This window comes from Lates calcarifer, linkage group LG13, assembly GCF_001640805.2.
Source record: "Lates calcarifer isolate ASB-BC8 linkage group LG13, TLL_Latcal_v3, whole genome shotgun sequence".
Lineage (NCBI taxonomy): Eukaryota > Metazoa > Chordata > Actinopteri > Centropomidae > Lates > Lates calcarifer.
In genome coordinates this window covers 17,339,986-17,357,684 of record NC_066845.1, presented here as the reverse complement: position 1 = coordinate 17,357,684, position 17,699 = coordinate 17,339,986, and the positions used below count along the sequence as shown (strand labels likewise).

Here is a 17,699-nt window from a genome sequence, read left to right as displayed (position 1 = left end):
CCTAATTTTTAATCAAGATAAAATACATTGGCAGTGCTGTCCCACAAAATAGATCAAAAAATATATAACATATCCCTGAAAAGGAGAGGTGCAGCATAACAATTAATAAAAGAGGAGTCAACAGGGGATCATTGTAATATATTAAGTTTTCTACCTACTAGTGGTAAAAAAAAGTTTTTGATGCAGCTTTGAGGTCAGTATCAGAATATAAATACACAAAACACAGTCTTAGCAAAAGACCTGAAATCCATATTTGTTGCTGATACACTTACATCTGTATGAATAATCCGTGAATTGTATAACATGGATACCAAAATGTGTGGGGCTTAAAATAAAAAATGTTTTTTAAAAGATTTGTTTCTGTCATAGTCGTGTTAAATCAGCTCTATTGCTGAGAAGTAAAGAATTGTGTTTAGGCAACTTGAGGCACTTGGTTAAGTTTGAAATTGTGGTTCTAAATGTTCAGTTGACATTGACTTAAAGAAATAACTGAGCTACAATGCAAATCTCCAGGTCCACAGGTTGATCTCTGTTCCAGCCCTCAGCTATGAGAGCCCAAAATGTCGTCATTACTAACACAAGCAGCAAAATGAGATTCCTTCACAGAGTGGCTGGGTTCAAATTGCATAAAAGGGTGAGAAGTTCAATGGTCTGAGTGGTACTCAGTGTCCTGCTGCTGCTGCGCGTCTTGTTGAGAGGACCAGCTGAGCTTTTTTAGGAACTTGATAACCTGCACCACTGATTCCTGTAAATAGAGCCCATGGTTGTTGGCCTCCACATAAGCAATGATTAATGGAAGTAATTTTGAGATGTCAGGAAGTTCAACTTTAAGATTTTCTTTTCTCCAGTTTCTCAGTCTTGCATAGTTGTATTCTTTCTATGGATGCTCAAGACGTAATTAAATCCTGTAAATTATGCAAAATTAGAATTATTGCCACAAAATGCATGCTAATGACAGTTACTAAAACAACATAATGGCTGAAAAATAATTGGTAAGGGAAAAAAAAGAATTTTTATAGTGCAGTGGCCCTGACTCCACTTATTTTAATCTTACTGGAGCCTTCATAACTGACTGGGAAAAGCTTTTCTGTGAGTATAACCAGTGGTAATATAAATGAACAGTTAACCAAGAGAGGAATTCACAGAAAAATCTCTCCATTCAGCATCTTTCAAGTACATTAACAGGAACATGATGGGGTGTCAGCTAGCCCTTTTGCCAACACACAAGCTTTAGGGGCTGCTTTAGGGCCCCTGTCATGGGTTTCCAGTATCTGTTGTGGTAATTGTCACTGAATTGGAAAACCACACGCTGCCTGACTCAGAAATTGCTGACAAACAGAACACGATGAAGGATTTATTCATAATTTCCACATTGAAAGAAAAAAAAAACACTTTGCAGTCCTACGTAAGTGCCACCATGTCCGCTTCACACAGCGCTTTAGTAATGAATGTTACAGTGTGACTGTGTGTGATGTGTGTGGGGTGTGTGTGTGACTAAGCTGTAGGGAGAAGTCAAAGCATGCCATGGCTCCAGCAGTATGTGGGAATGTGAATCTCTGTGACTTGTGCCTTGACGTGATGCAGATTGAACTAAATGCTGCTGCTCTTAACGATTCATATCAGCAGCCTTGTTTTCTGCTCACTGGAGACATCTATATGCATGAAGCCCCTTTCATGACTACTTCAAGTTTGTTGTGGCACCGAAATGTCAAGTTAGAGCAAAAAGAGATATTTTACAAAGTGCTGTATCCCTGTAAGAGACCAAATGCGGTTGGAAAAACATTACCACTAAAAATGCATTGTGGGCAATATACAGTAATGCTCTGCAGGGAAAATAGCTTCCATCATTGATAATATCTTTAGCAAGACATTACAGTCTGAATCAAGCTGCTGTAATACGGACGACTACATTTGCTATTTAAAAGTGGTCAATTTTGTTTGATTAGTCTTGACAGTAGACAACAAAATCAGGTTTGAGCCAAAAATAAGAACAGAAAGCCTAAGACAAACAGCCTGAAAACCCATTGCATTTGAGGACAGTGTCTGTGCAATACAGTTAGACTATTACAAAAAAGAAAAACAACTTGACAGGTGGGTGGAAAAAAGGAGGAAAAAACTAGCTTTGGAGCACATGAGTTGTGCCACTGCAGTGGGCTCACACCTCTGTGCTCTATGGAAATGGGGATTGACTGAGATCCAAGAGTCACCAAAAACAGGGAGGTTTCAGTAATGTCAAACATGCATGGGCTGTGAGATCAATACAAAGTCCTGATCTCCAATTGATGAAATGCCTCTCTGCCTGGCTCCAGGGATAATCTCACCCACTGATTTATCTGTGGTAGCAATGCTCTGCAGAACATGCAGTATCCCTGCACTTTGTTCTCCTGTGTTTAAATCCATGTGGTACATCAGAATGAGATAAAATCAAACACAAAAATCACTTACAGCCCACGTTTGATCAGTCGTTTGTTAAAATAAATGATGTGTGTGTTTCCCTGGCAAGGACCTTGTCAAGTTGTGTGAAGTGAAGGTTCCCCAACCTTAAGACAGCAGTTATTTTAACCCAAACCACGATCTTTCAATAACTAGAGGACATCTGCAAAGTTGGACAAGAGCCATGCCTACCAGCAACTGTTACAGGATGAAGAATCAAAAGAATATGTTATGGTAAACACACATGAGAGCTAGTTCAGGTGCAGCCACCTGGTGTTCAGAGTGGCCTCCCACTCACCCATTTTAAGCAGCGACCCCACCAGAGCAGGGAGCCCAGTAACAATATTTTCATGCTGTCTATACAGACACATCTTAACAGGGTGGTTTCTAGTCATGCTAATATTATAACAGTTACTGTGATTTGTGATGCTTTCAGGGACCCAGACAAATAACAGACAATGCTATGCATATGGACCAGATGCAGTAAAAGAAAATTGTACATTGATTTTAATTAAAGATTGCCTTATACAGACTGACAAGTAACTCACTGGACAGTTGAGGCGACTGTCATCCTGCAACATCAGTGCTGCATGGATCCAAGTAGGGAAATCAAATTCTAGTGACTGACAGCTGCACTTTAATCCTTTTAATGTGTGTATTTATGCTGTCTGGTGTAACACACAGCTCACAAAGAAATAACTCATTATGAGTGTTATTAGTATAATTAGACTGCAAATCGACCACGTTATTAATAATGACAGGTAGACGCAGGATGAGGCGTCAAGTTCAGCAATATTACATGGGGATTACTGCTGGATGGCTATGTCACCCACACTTTTTAATCAAGCTCATGAAGTACACAGAGTAGGATAAAAGTTCAACACATCAGAAATGACTTTGATTGATCGGGGAAAATCCCCACACTCACATGCCATTGCACATATGTGTCACCATAGTTCATAAAGTCCACCTGGCAACAACAGTTTGATCACCAAAGTGCCAGAGTTCAATAGAAATCTGGTACATTTCTATCCAAACAGCACCCTAAATCTGTTGACAGGTCGTATGACATCAACTGTCTGGGTTTAAGAAATTTGACATTTTCAAAATTTACATAAGTGATAACATCTGTCAGCATCTCTATTTTAGGAGGAGCTCACGAAAACTGATATGGTTTTCGTGATATGGTTCTATCCATTGCATCTTTGATGGGGAAAAAATGGATGACATGCATTAATGATGACTTCACCAACCAAATTCCCTTTACACTGCCTCTCAATATTCAGAATATAATCCAATCCAGCAGCATTAAAACCAAAATAGAATTTTTATCTTAATTTGTCATTCACAAGTTTATCTGATTGCAGAGTATAATGGCAGAAAAATGAGCTGGTCTCCAAGAAAATTGGCTAATTCTGCTGCTCTCTTGTGTGTTTATTTCATGAGTCCTTTTCTGTGATTTTGTGAAAAACATTCCTGAATGTACAGTCCGACAGATTTAGACTTTCTGACCAAACCACATAGTACAAAATATACTGTTCCCTACATAAGTTCTATAAAATACTGTTGAGAAAAGCATACAAATTCTACACTCTGTCTTCTCCTTCTCTCTGTTTACCTACTGCAGGTTACCTGGTTTGTTGGCCTGTTTATTTTTTCACTGTGTGGAAACAAGGTTGGAAGAGGATGTTGGTGAAAAAAAAACATGGCACTACAACATGGAGTAGGGTACCTGGGGAATGGAGAATTGAGGAGAAGGAAAGCCTGAAATCAGCTGAGGTCTGTTTAAATTCTGCTCAGCCAGAGCACACATAATCCTAACAGGATGATCTGCCCCACATACTGTATTGTCTAGATAGTCTTGTTTTTCTTTTCTGTGAATGACCAAATTTACTATTATGTTGCCCAGCATGAGACAAAATTTTAGGTTAATATTTGCTTGATGTCTGCTAGCTAAAATCCAAAAAGCATTTTAAATTTGGAGCGCTGAAACACCCCGCTGATCAGAGTGTGGGCTATTATACCTTTTTAGATAGGGCAAGTAAAAATATTCTGCTGGAACAAAGGGCTGACCCATTTGTTTTGTTTGAAAAGGATGCATTGGCACCCAGAGTGAAAACGAAAAGATGAATCCCTCTTATCCCTCCACCTGTGCACAATACATGTCACAACAAATTATACGGCAGCAAATATTCAAACATCTCTACAGCATTTGCACACAGAAATAATGTGTGTCACTGGCAACATTTCATTGCTTGAGTCAATATGTTCAGATTGTTGAGAGGCCTGTGGAATTGTTCAGAATTTAACAATAAAACTGAGATGAAAAGTTTGATGGATTTAGGGAATGAGGCTGGTTCTTCCCACCTCTGCTCATTATAGCTAAACCCAAACTTGCAGGGTGGCCCAGTGTATATATAGCTACTGCATACACACACACACACACACACACACACACACACATATATTTTGTAAAACTGACTTTTAATCTAACCCCATCCTCAGGAAAGAATTTTAATATTTCTTATTATTTAGTTTAGTTTTGTATAGTGACAAAAAAGGGCATCAGCCTCAGCTAATATTATTCTTCTCCTTATGTTAGCTAATGTTTAATGTGACCAAGATTGTGAACACCGTGAAAATTATATCTGCTAAACATCAGCATGTTAGCATTGTCACTTTGAGCATATTATTGTACTGACTTAAACATTTAGCTCAGAACACCACTTTGTCTCAAAGGTAATTGCTAACATCACGTTAGCATGCTGATGTTTGCAATGAGCTCAAAGCACCACTTTGTTAAACTGCAGCCTCATGCTGCAGCCAGCATGGCTGTAGATACTTTGTCTTATTTAAATCTGTCGTATGGCAAATATTTGTTGGAATTTTAGAGGTACCTACAGGTATAGTTCATATGAAAGGAAGAACACTGTCATTATAGTCAGTACTTGAAAAGTCTCAGCTTATTCTTTTTTGGGGGAAATCTTCCCCCACACACATACAGCTGCCTGACAGGCATTTCACAATAACCCAAGGAGAAACTGGCAGAGATGCTGCATCATTTTGAGTTTGTGCTGACTGACTCACCATTTTGTCCCATCAGACAGACTGAGATGTTGTAGCAACATGATGAAGGGGTTTTAGTTTCTGGGGAAATCACAATACTATTCTTGAGGACTTCAACATTACATCAAAATCCTTCGCACTGGAAAGGAAGATAAAAGAAACAGTACTGTCTTCTTACAGAGGAGGGTGGAGATACAAATTGCAATCCACAAACCTACTAGGACATGTAGTAATATACCAACATTTCATTCTCTTTTAAGTATCACTTTCAAGTTCTTTTGCAGTGAATGAAAGTGATACAGTAGGCAGAACTAAAGCATCTCAGTCAAATTAACTTAATTACCCTTATTAAATGAATCATAATAAAATGAGGGGCTAAATAGGCAGTAACTGCTCAAAGCCGACTTGAAAAATTTACATGGCCGCTGTGATCATAAAACAGCATAAAATGTTATGTCTAATATTTTCATGTTATATTATTCATGCTGTCTGCAGTGCCCGACTTTTCATAAAGTGCTAGATAAGCTGTCAAATCCCATTAAAGCAAAATGCCACTGATTGAGTGAACAGAAGCTTAAACTGAGAGAATCCAGGGCATGTGATTACTGATTGATAGATATGCCATAATAATAGGACACTCGATATGGGATTCAGATTCAGATTTTCAGATTTTTTGAGGGGTTATTAGAAATTTACAGATTTCTGCAAATACTTTGTTCAGGGGAGAAATTCGTCCAGGCTCCCTGAGAATTGAAATTGTTCTTTTGTTCCTCTGCTTTAACTCAGACTGAAGACTTAATGGGAAAATCCACCCTTGGATACACTTACACTGTTATGTATTATCAAACTGTGATGCCAGGAGTAATTTAGCAATGGGGTGACATAAATTATTTTTTGGGTACCCAACTTCCCTCAACTTGCAACTTCTGCTTCAACTTCAGTTACTGATTTCCTGCATTTCCCTAAATGCCTTTTGACAACTGCCAGATAGTGAGGGTGATCTTGTTGCATTCAGTTATATGTTTTGGCAGACAGATAATAGCAGCAGTGATAACATATAGCAAGAGTATCAGAGTCGAAACAGTCACACCCCTCACTCAGACCACAGCATATCATGAGGCTGCATTGCATTGTGGTCTATTGAGGCTGCTGTCAGTGGAGAAATTGGTTTCTGTGCCTCTTCTATAATGCATTTCATTTTTATGATGGATTGTTGAATGCCAGTGTAAAATTGTGAGCCAATCTTTGAGAGTGTCTGACACCAAAACTAGATGTTCACCCCTGAAGTTATAGCCAACTAGAAACGTTGCAGCAGATGAGACATTACATCTTCGAACAGCAAAATCAGTGCAGAGAAGCAAAGTATATACCCCAGTAGCACAACGTTAAAACCGCTTGATGAAGTGATTCCTGTGAGGCATTTGTATTAATTGCTCTGATAAGACTGAAATTTGACTATTTAAAATCTTAGACTTAAGGTTTTTTTAGACTGTCCACCCAAGAAAAACAACAGCATTAATCATTTCAGCAAATGCCCCAAAATGACACGTCATGCAAATGGCAGAGTCCTGTAGTGGCTGTGCAAATTACGACTGTTGTCTGTTGGGAGCAAAGGTGGAAATAGTGTGACACTGTTATAGTGCAAAAGAGTCAGGGAGGACACTGAAGAGATTAGCTGGGTCTACGTTCTGATTTTTTTTAAAAGTATTTTTTGGGGGGTTTTTTTCCTTTATTTATAGGACAGTGAGAGAGAGACAGGAAACAGGGAGAGACTGGTCGAACCGGGGTCCACCTCCTCAGACCACTAGGGCCCACATGGTACACGCCCTAACCATTTGGCTATGAGGGCGCCCCCTATAGTCTCATTTTAGCATTTTTGCAATAATATTTAAAGGTTTTAGAGGCTATTGACAAATTATGTTATCCTGTCTAAAGGGGCATCAGATTAGAAAACACTACAGTTTCAACTGATACATTTTGCCATTTGATTTGGAGGACTTGGGTTTTTCGGTCATGCTAGCAACCTGACACTATGGATGGAACTGTGAATCTTTTGGCCAAACAGTTCAGCATTTTGATCCATTTTAAATCTAGATCACCAACAGGTCAAAGTTTTTATTTGTCCTGTGAAATATCTCAATATCTGCTGCATGGATGCATGCAAACATTCATTCCCATACAATGAATCCTAATAATTCTGGTGTTCCTTTGACTTTTCCTGTAGCACCACCTGAGGTTGACATTTGTGCTTTTTAATGAAATATCTCAGCAGTTATTGGATTGATTGCCATAACACTGGGTACATTGTGCCTGAAGGATGAATTCGAATCACTTTGGTGACCCCTTAACTTTCATCTAGTTCATCAGTTTATCCAGTTACTGAGTTAATGACTAGATACTTGGCTTTCCCATCAGGATCAGCACTTGCATTTAGTGCTAATGAGCAAATGTTAGTTGCAGGTTAGCATTTAGTATTGGTGTGGCTGCAGGCTTTCTTTTTTATTTATTTTTTTGGTTCAACACGTCCACATTCAGCTGATAAAGCGCATCACTGTACTGAAATGTGAGATTTTCACCATGATATAACATACCTGTACTTAGCACAAAATTGGTTTTCAGCTGATTCTTTATTTCTTGAACAAAATAGACTTGAACACAACTGAGAAGAGAAGTTTAATATCACATGAAATATTCATCATGGTTTGTGCGTGGCTGCAGGAGGGGAGTGCCACTGGAGATTGTGTGATGGGAAAGGATGAATTAGCTTGATTTATCTCTGTGGTGTTTTTCATTTATATCCAAATTAGTCTGGGTAAAAATAGGCCTTTGGATAAATTCGCAATTTCCAGTTCTTTGTTTGTACATTACAGTCCATTACAGTTTGGACAGTACAGTCATAACATGTACTGACTCACCTGATTTGTTTATGAAAGACAAGTTAATTTGATCTTGGGCTTAAGTGAAGGACTAGGTTATCGTTTAATATCAAGTGCATATCAGAGTTAATGATGTTGTCAATCAATGCTGACCTCAATTTAAAACGGAGGTTTGGAGGTCAACAAAGCCATGACTTTCATTTCTTTTATTCTCAGCAGCAGAATGTTTTCAGAGAGAGTTGCCTTCGACTATCACTCGCCTGGCTTTAGGCTTCTGCGAGAGTCTAATGATCATTCAGAGACACAAACAGCACTTCACTGTATATGTTCTGTAAATAAGTACATCTAACCCAAAGTGAAATTCAATATTGTCTGTGTTGAAGCGTGGAGGAAGAACATTGTATTTTCCGCCTGCGCCAGATTAAGCTATTAGCAGGCTGGGACATGTGCTATTAGTATGTCATAACATGAACAATAAAATCGTGAAAACATCAATTGGATGAAAGAAGACGTGCTAAGATTAATTATTATGAAACAACAGAATTGTCATATTCATTTGAATAAGCCGTTTTAGATTACAGGCTATTATTGCACAGATCTTGTGTTGCTTCTCCTCACTGCTGAGTATATTAAATGTATTCCACCTCCTCACCAGAGCAGACATCACACCTCTGAGAGGAACATCTGTTAAAAGTCTGAATCATACATATCACAGAGTATGTTTATTTGGGGGAGATCTCACCCCACGCATGCAGCAGCCTGAGAGGTGCTTAACACCAAAGATAGGTCTGAGGTCTGATTATGTGCATTTGTGCTAATGAATCCCACTGCAACGTTTTAACTCAGCATGAAATCACAGCCTTGACTAGAATGAAGGGACAGTATTCAGCATAAATTCAGCTACAGTTGTGTGGAAAGGTTAAGGCAATTCTTGGCAAATTCCATATGCTGTGGTTGTCTGAAGTGAAAAGAAGCAATGCAACTACTGCAGAAAACAGCTGTGTGCAAGACGGCCTAGACATTTCAGAGTTTGAAGTGATCTGCAAGTGGCTCGAATTTATCAAGAATAGAAAGCCTATGTTTTTGTCACCTTGTGAGTCTATATATGTGTGTGTATGTGTGTGTGTGTGTGTGTGTGTCACTGTATCCTGGACACACTTATTGTAGCAAGAACAACAATGGTTATGACAACTTTGGCAGATGCTTATATACAGTAAGATACAGTCACAAATCTTTACAGGTGTTTAGGTGATATCAAAATGAAAGCAGACTTTAAAGATGAGAATGGTGGAACACATAATACCCATATAATGTAGTAATGACTACTGAGTACTTATGGGTCAGAATATCAGCATGTTGATAGGTGTTGGGGCTGGTGTGATCCCATCACATGATGGTCTGTTTTAGAGGATATGGTTAGTACAGAGTCTCTACTAAGTACATTCTGAATGAGTTGATGTAACAGCTCATAGCAAGCTATCAATTGTTCAACTCACAGAATGGTTTGACATTTTGGGAAATATGCTTTTTTGTTATCTGTGCTGTCTATATTCCACCCAGTAGGAATGCGGCTAGAACTGCATCTTACATAGCAGACTGTGCTGATCACCCGCTGCATAGCAAACCATACCAAATCACAGGTTAAAAAAGTGACTGTGTGGTCAGAAGATAGATTCATGTGCACTGACTGGAATACACAAATGTAGATGAGGCTGCTGAGTCAGTAACTGGTTATGTAAACTTTTTTGGTCATCAAAAAGGACATTATTGTGTGCCCGAACAAAAAACACACATAATAAAGGTGAAGGATCCAATCAATTTGGGGGGGGGGGGCAGACTCTGGGAATCATGACCAGTTCCAGCTGAAAACAGTACAAGAAGAACTGAATCAGTTGTTAAGGGAACCCCAAAAGGACATGATAGAGCAACATAAAGTCTATAAAAGCCGCAACTAACATGGAACCAAGCAAAGGCACTTCATCACCACAGATGATCTTCAAAAAGCCAACAAATTGGATTCATTTTACTCCAGGTTAGAGACTCAGGATTTCCAACAGTATTTTCCAACAGTCACTGGGAAAAAAAAAAAAAAAAAACTGCCATTACACCAGTTCCTAAGAAACCCTGTCCATATACCGATAGCTTTAACTTAAATTGTGATGACATGCTTCAAAAAATACATGTTGTACTTGCTCAGAGCAGATATTCTGTAAATCCATTGTTAGATCCTTTCTATTCTATGCTTATAGACAGAGGAAGGGCACTGATGATGCTGCAAACAGCATCACCCATCTTGTTCATTCAAGCATTTGGAAGACACAAAAGCTTATGTACACCTGCTTTTTTAAAAAATTTTAGTTCAGCTTTTAACATCCTTCAGCCTTACCTATCGATTCAGAAAATGAAAGTGATGAGTGAACCCTTTTTTTATTAAATGGTAGCATACCTCTACTTTCTGACAGATTGTATCCAGCATGTAAAAGTCATCAACGCCTCTCCGACCCCAAATCAATCAGTACAGGTGCCCCCAGGGTTGTGCAAGCTCTCCAGTGCTTTTCACACTGTTTAGAAATGAGTTTGTGAGCGTTCACTTGGATAACTACATATTTAAATTCTCTTCACAACACTGCTATCCTCAGTTTACTGTACAGAGAGAATGATAGATCACACAACTACTTTGATTTGGAGACGTTTGTGCATTGGTTTGATGCTAAACACCTCATTTTGAATGTAAAGAAAACTGAGGAGATAGCGTTTGGGGTTTGGGGAAATGTATGTATCTGCTACAGGCATAGTATGATAACCTCTCAGTACACTTATAATCTAGGTTTGCCTGTCTTGTTCAGACCACCATGAAGGTCATGGGGAAGAATGAATACTAGTCCCTTCAATCTAGGAACAAGCAGTCTGTGCTCAGAGGAACACAGAGAACACTGGCTCTGATCCATCTCATGTCCTCCACTCTGAGTACGAGTTTTTACCCTCTGGCAGACGATAGAGAGTACCCAAGTGGCAACTCAATCATTGAAAAAACTCATTTGTGCCTTCTTCTATTAACATCTTAAACAGTAAGGACATAGTTTGAGCCATGAAGGCCATAATTCCCAAAGGGACTCTGTTAGGATAGACAGGTTGTGCAATACGTTGTCATAAAGTTGTACATTGTTGTTTTTGAGGCATGCAATATGTTTTTACTAATGGTACATGAATGTATGTACATATGAATACTGGTATATGGTTGACTTGTCAGAATGGATGACATTTGTTAAAGTCAATATAAAGCAAATTCAGAGATCTGTTTCTAAACACATTATTTATATTAGAAAATAGTTCCTTAAAACATGTGGGAAGACTGTAAACTCTATTACAGCCTTGTGGAGTTAGACTGTTTCACAGTTTTCCATCAGTTTCATTCTGGATTTTATGGGCGGGTCTGAAACCATGGCTCGATAATGCACTGGAGCCACCACTCATCATAACCCCACCCCTAACACTGTGACCGTTATAAATAGCAGCGCTGCATTAGCATCTGTGCTTCATATTGTAAAATACTGTATTACATATTACATATTGTATTGTAACACCAAATAACATGATGACGTGTCGCTTTTGCACAGATTAAAGTGATATACAACATTTTAGCATTAAGAGGTGTTGGTAGGCAGGTCGCTGCTGTCTGAAAGAGCCATGCTAGCTGTTTTCCCCTGTTTCCAGTCTTGCTTCTAAGCTTAGCTAACAACATAGCAACATATGTATCATACACATGGAAGTGGCATCAACCTTGGCAAGAGAACAAATAGGTGTAGTTCACAAAATGTCACATAATTACTTTAAATATGAAATATAACATGGAAATATGAATTATAAAATGGTGCCTGTTGGTTTCAAGAGCAATTTATTCTGCTTGTCTATATATGAACTGACAAAAGTCAAACTTCCATAATTATATTCATATCCCCAGCACAGAGCACCTTGACTTGTCTGACGTGCTCGATCAAACACAGAAATCTATTACAGGGAATATCACCGCTTACAAAATGAGAAGTGATAGTGTGAACACTAAAAAAAAACACGTTGTGTAACAGATATTTCAGCCAATTCACTTAAAAGGCTGTTTCTTCCTGCATTTTGCTGCAGTTGAGTTTGAATCAAGATGACCAAAGCCCATTTTTCACAAAATCATCAGGTATGATAAAAGCTAAGTACTCCACTGTGGACCCATGGATCATTGCCATCCAGTCTTGCAGTTACAGCCATTTTCAATTCCACCAAACAAGAGGACGGCCAAGCATAATGAGAATTAATGGCAAAAGATATAGCTTTTCTATGGAATAACCAAAAACAAAAATGATGTGTCATTTGTTATACAGTATGCGTGTTTCTTGTCATTTAAAATATGTTACACCAGTGTGTGCTGTCCCATAGCACACATTCAAAAATGACACTTCCTTTTAAGACACTATTAGACACTCTTGTGGCTACCCTTTATTTGGCAAGTGAATGACAAATATTGAAAGCTGTCAAACTCCCTTCACATCATGGAAGCCTGCCTTCTGTGCATTTACGCACAGATGAAGTACAAGCTGCCATCTTGGCAAGCAGAGCCAGTGTTTTTTGATCGCTCATCATCTTTGTTTCTTATTCCTGACATTTTAAAGACAGGGCTCATATTCTAGTGACTAAAAGTTAAAACAAATGTTTGCTGAATAAATTGGACCCACAGCTGCAGGGTTTGTTCTAGGCAAACACTGATTAGATCCATAGGATCCATTAGGTTTTAATATAACCGGAAGGGGGGCACTGGGTGCCACATTTCTGAGTGCAAAGGCAGGGAAAAAACGAAAACAATGTAATGCATGATTAAGGCTTGTGTTGGCCTAAACTGTTACTTTCAACACTGAGCTGCTCACCAGTGTTAACATTGGAATGACTGACCTGTCAGCTTTGAAAATTAATCAAGTTAAAATTTGTAATTATTATTAGTCTAGTCTCTCAGACATTTGTACCAGTTGGTTAGATGCACTAGCACTGGCAAATCTTCCTTTTTCCTCTCTTTATGTGCCCTCTCACAACCCACTTTAATTATCTGTGAGGATCTCCTCACCTTGTTAATGCTTGCAAATTCTGCCCTAGTACAAGAATTGCCTTTGGCTGAGACAGTGGGATTTTCACCTTAATATTTTCTGAACTAACTTCGCAGGGGATGATCTGTGGGTGGACAGCAACCACTGCAGCTGCCCAGAGAGCACAGAAGTGGATGGCATATGAGGCAGAGAGAGGGTTTTTAAAAAAAAAAAAATAATAATAACGTGCCACAGGAAGGCCATATAGCCACACAGTTCAAAGTGTTCATCAAAATTCACACTCGGCATGCTCGGTGTGCAGCGTGGAAGCCAACCTGCTGAGCTGTGCTGGGGGAAATCTATAGAAACAAATTAACTCCAAGTCTGTTGGTCTGGGCATGTGCAGAAGATAACAGGCTTCAATTACAAAGCTCTTTCTCCTAATTGAAAATGCAGCTAATAGCTTAAGTGCTTGCTATCTGGGATAGCTAAAATAATGTGCAAGGGGCTCACTGGGTTTAGGCATTTACAATATGCCTCTTACTGTGAGTTTGAACCCTGGAGGAGCCTTTTTCACATACACCATCTCTCCTACTTTCATCTTTCTTGACACTCTCCACTCTGTGCCATTCAGTAAAATGGAAAAAAAAGCTTCTCATGTATCAGAAGAGATTGTGCTGCATTGCCTTTATTGTGATGCAAATAGCCCTGGACACTATCACTGCACATCATGGACTGCTTGTACTGCAACCTGTACTAAATTGTGGTGCAAGTCACATGGCTAATAAATATGACACTGTATTGGATTGAATAATGCAGTCATTTGAAACTGAAAGTGTAAATGCATCACTCTACACTAAATATGCATAAAAACCTAGAAGTTAAAAGTTCCCTGCTGTACTTGTACATTCTTACCTTGCATTGCAGTGTTTGGCACAAAATGTAACACATGCGGAGGAAAAAAAAAATCCCATTACATTTTTAACAACTCAGGCTGCTCCCTTGAGCTGTAGAGGGCAAGGAATAACAAAGCTGAGGGAAGTCTCGGCTCCTTACCTCTGATGGGCTATTAGTTATTCTAGCTAGCAGAAGCCCCATTAGGTCTGCCATTTAATGCTCCCACGCCACATTCTCACATGAAAGCTACAAGATTGATAAGCCGACCATCTCACCTCAAGCTTCCCTTGTGTTTGAGAAATGCTCTGCCACAGATAATCTGACAAAGAGCTGATTTAGCTACCTGTGTACCCCTGTAGTATGTGACATTACTGAGAACAACACAACATTTTTGTGCCAGACTCTCCAGTGACTTCAGGAAAGGACAAAACAAGACTGTAAGTGGTGCTCCAATACAATCCACTGACTTAAAACATATTTGAAAATGATTTATAGGGTCCATGTGGAATATAGGAAATGAGCTGCGTGGCAGTGTGAGATAAAACTTCGTCTCTGAGCTGCGCTGACGGACACAATGGAGAAGAAAGATGTCGCCTGTACTCCACAGCGTGTCTGGTTAGCCTGACAAAAGGTGCAGCTAAGATTCAAGTGACACTACATCTTTCCCAACACAACATGTCCTGTTAATCACACTTAACCATACTGCCAAATGAAAAAAAAAAGCTGCTGGACAAAAGAAGACAGATGCATGGCATTAGGGGGAAAAAAAGGATACACAGGCAAAAAAGTGCCTAATTAAGCATGAGCAAATTGATTAGTCTTTCTGTCAAGGCTTTCTCTCTCAATCCCTCTGTGCAGTACAGTGGTTCAGAGTCAGTCATGTGGAGGAGTCCGGCGTTAGGATGAGAATTTCAATTTGAACTTTTCAGACAGAAGTTTCACTTGTGTGGCCAAATAGTTTCTTTATCTTTCTGAGATGAAACAAAAGTAGTAAAATGCAGTTTGTTACTGCAGTAGTACACAAAAGCCAGACAGAAAATCGAGCCCAAATGCATAATTTATCTTCTTTTTGGCTTCGGGCCTTTAGAGTATTCTCCAGCCTGCAGTGCCTGTTTGAACTTTTTAAATTAAACTAATGAGTAAAATCTTAAATACATGATTGCTGGAGGCAGAAACAGAGAATGGGATATATGATCAGCTGGTGTGATTGTAAATATTTACACACATAATACAGCAAAAAACAAATATCAAAACTCACATGGCTTGTGTATTTGCTACTACAGCTGTTGTAGCAAACACACAGGATAAGAGAGGACCACCTGCACAGTGACTTGATCTAATAAATTTTTATCATCCTGTTTAGGACAGCAAGCCATTTGTGAATAAATAACAGGCTGGCTTATAATACATAGATTCATCAATGAGCTCTTTTGTGTCAGGAGTGAAAGATGAACCTACTTTGTGCATAATGCATCTCACTGTATGTAAGTTATGCAGGGAGAGGAGCTGCCACTGCAGTTTCAGCTAATGGGAATCATATTTTAGCAATAAAACTGCATGATTCAGAACAACAGCTGGGTAATCATACGGAACTGAACAAACCCAGCATATTGCAAAACAAGTCACCATGCACTGACCTTTACTTCCTTATCCCCCCCAAAAAACAGACAAGAGCAGAGGAGAAAAAGAAAAGTATTTTTCTCCGCAGATTGTTAGAAAATTTACCTCTCATGCCTCGCAGTGGAAATGGATTTTTGGAGGGCAACGGTCATACCTCGCATTCCCTGGAGCCTGAGATGGTGTATGTGTAAGGTCCTGTCCCATTAACCAGCACATCCATAGTCTCTGAGTGTGAAGGCTTGTAGTCCACATAGTACTCTTGCAGTGGAGAATTAAGGGAGCGCTCTGTCTCCCGAGCCTTTTTCTGGCGCTTTTTAACCGCAGAGCGCTGCTGAAGCTGTTTGATACTGCTAGGGTAGCGCTTCCATGAGACATAGATAACCAGGAGAATTATAGCCACAGATAAGAGGAGGGCCACGCTACCAGCTATGATCTTGTGGAAGGACACATACTCAGTGTCTGGCAAGGGGATGGTGGGGGAGGCCTCGGAAGGAGTCGGGGAGGCTGTCCTGTTCCAGTTTGGCTTCTTATCGACCACGGACTGTGTGGGAAGAGGCAGCAGCTCAGGGTGAAATGCAGAAGTGAGGGGCGATGTCGTTGTAGGTATAGGAGTCGGTGTTGCTGTACAGATGTTGTAAGTCTCCACCACGTCTGTCACTTTCTCTCCTTGTGCCTCTTTTGGGCCAGCACAAATCATAGTGGACTCCTTGTTGCCCTTAAAGGCCTTGAGCCAGGCCACCAGGGGACATATGTTGGGGTTACAGTACCACAAATTACCAGCCAGACTGATGGTGGTGAGGGAGATCCAAGCCTCCACCGTCTGTTGAGACACATTGCTGAGTTTGTTGGAGTCCAGATTAAGTGTCTGGAGATTAGGGAGGCATTGGAACGTACTCGGGTCCAGCACTTGGAGTTCATTTCCTGAAAGATCCAGCTTTTGCAAGGAAGTCCACATCCATGGCAGGCCCTGGGTTAGTAGTTTGATACGGTTCCACTGTAAATAGAGTGCCCTCAGGTTAGTCAGACGGGGGAAATGAGCAAAATTTATCTTTGAGAACTGGTTGTGCTCCAGATGAAGCTCGATGAGTTTAAGGAGTCCTGCAAAGGCATTACGGGTCAGGCTCCGTAGCCTGTTGTAGCCAATATCAAGAAACTCCAGGTTGCGACAGTCGAGGAACACTCGCATTGGCACAGTTTTTAAGGAATTTGACCTCAAGTGTAAACTCAGCAGTTTCCGTAAACCCAGGAACTGATTAGGCTGCAGAACCTGCAGTTTATTGTAGGAAAGATCAAGATTACGTAAATTAGGAACGTCATGGAAAGTGTTGTTTTTCAGCTGTGTGATCTTATTTGAGCTGAGGATCAGTTCTTTGAGCCTTCGTATCCCATGGAAAGCCTGGCCATCCACAGCATTGATGTAATTATGGTCGAGGTAGAGCCAAACTAGTTGACTCAGCCCTGCAAACTGGTGGGCTCTGAGGTTCACCAGGCTGTTGTAACGCAGGGACAGGCCCTGTGTGCCCACAGACACATTGCTTGGCACGTCACGGAAGGCATTGGATTCACAGTATATTATTTTCCCATCACATCTACAGCTCTGGGGGCAGGGACGCTCACGGATGCTGCTTGGAGCAGCAGCAAGCAGCCAGGCGGGCACCACCACTGTGAATACAAGCCATCTGAAAAGCACTGGAAGTCCTGCAGACACACAGAAAAGTGATAGATTTAAGAGCAGAAAACATGG

General features: G+C 40.0%; 1 protein-coding gene across 2 annotated transcripts in view; it reads right to left on the bottom strand.

The window, feature by feature from the left end:
* Nucleotides 1–17,699, bottom strand: part of LOC108878725 (leucine-rich repeat transmembrane neuronal protein 4) — a 43,844-nt gene that overhangs the window by 23,709 nt on the left and 2,436 nt on the right. For both annotated transcript variants that reach the window (XM_018669685.2, XM_051075301.1), the window contains one exon: nucleotides 16,061–17,653. In XM_018669685.2, the coding sequence (XP_018525201.1) occupies nucleotides 16,104–17,653 (1,550 nt within the window). In that variant the 3' untranslated portion in view covers nucleotides 16,061–16,103. The remainder of the gene's footprint in view (nucleotides 1–16,060; nucleotides 17,654–17,699) is intronic.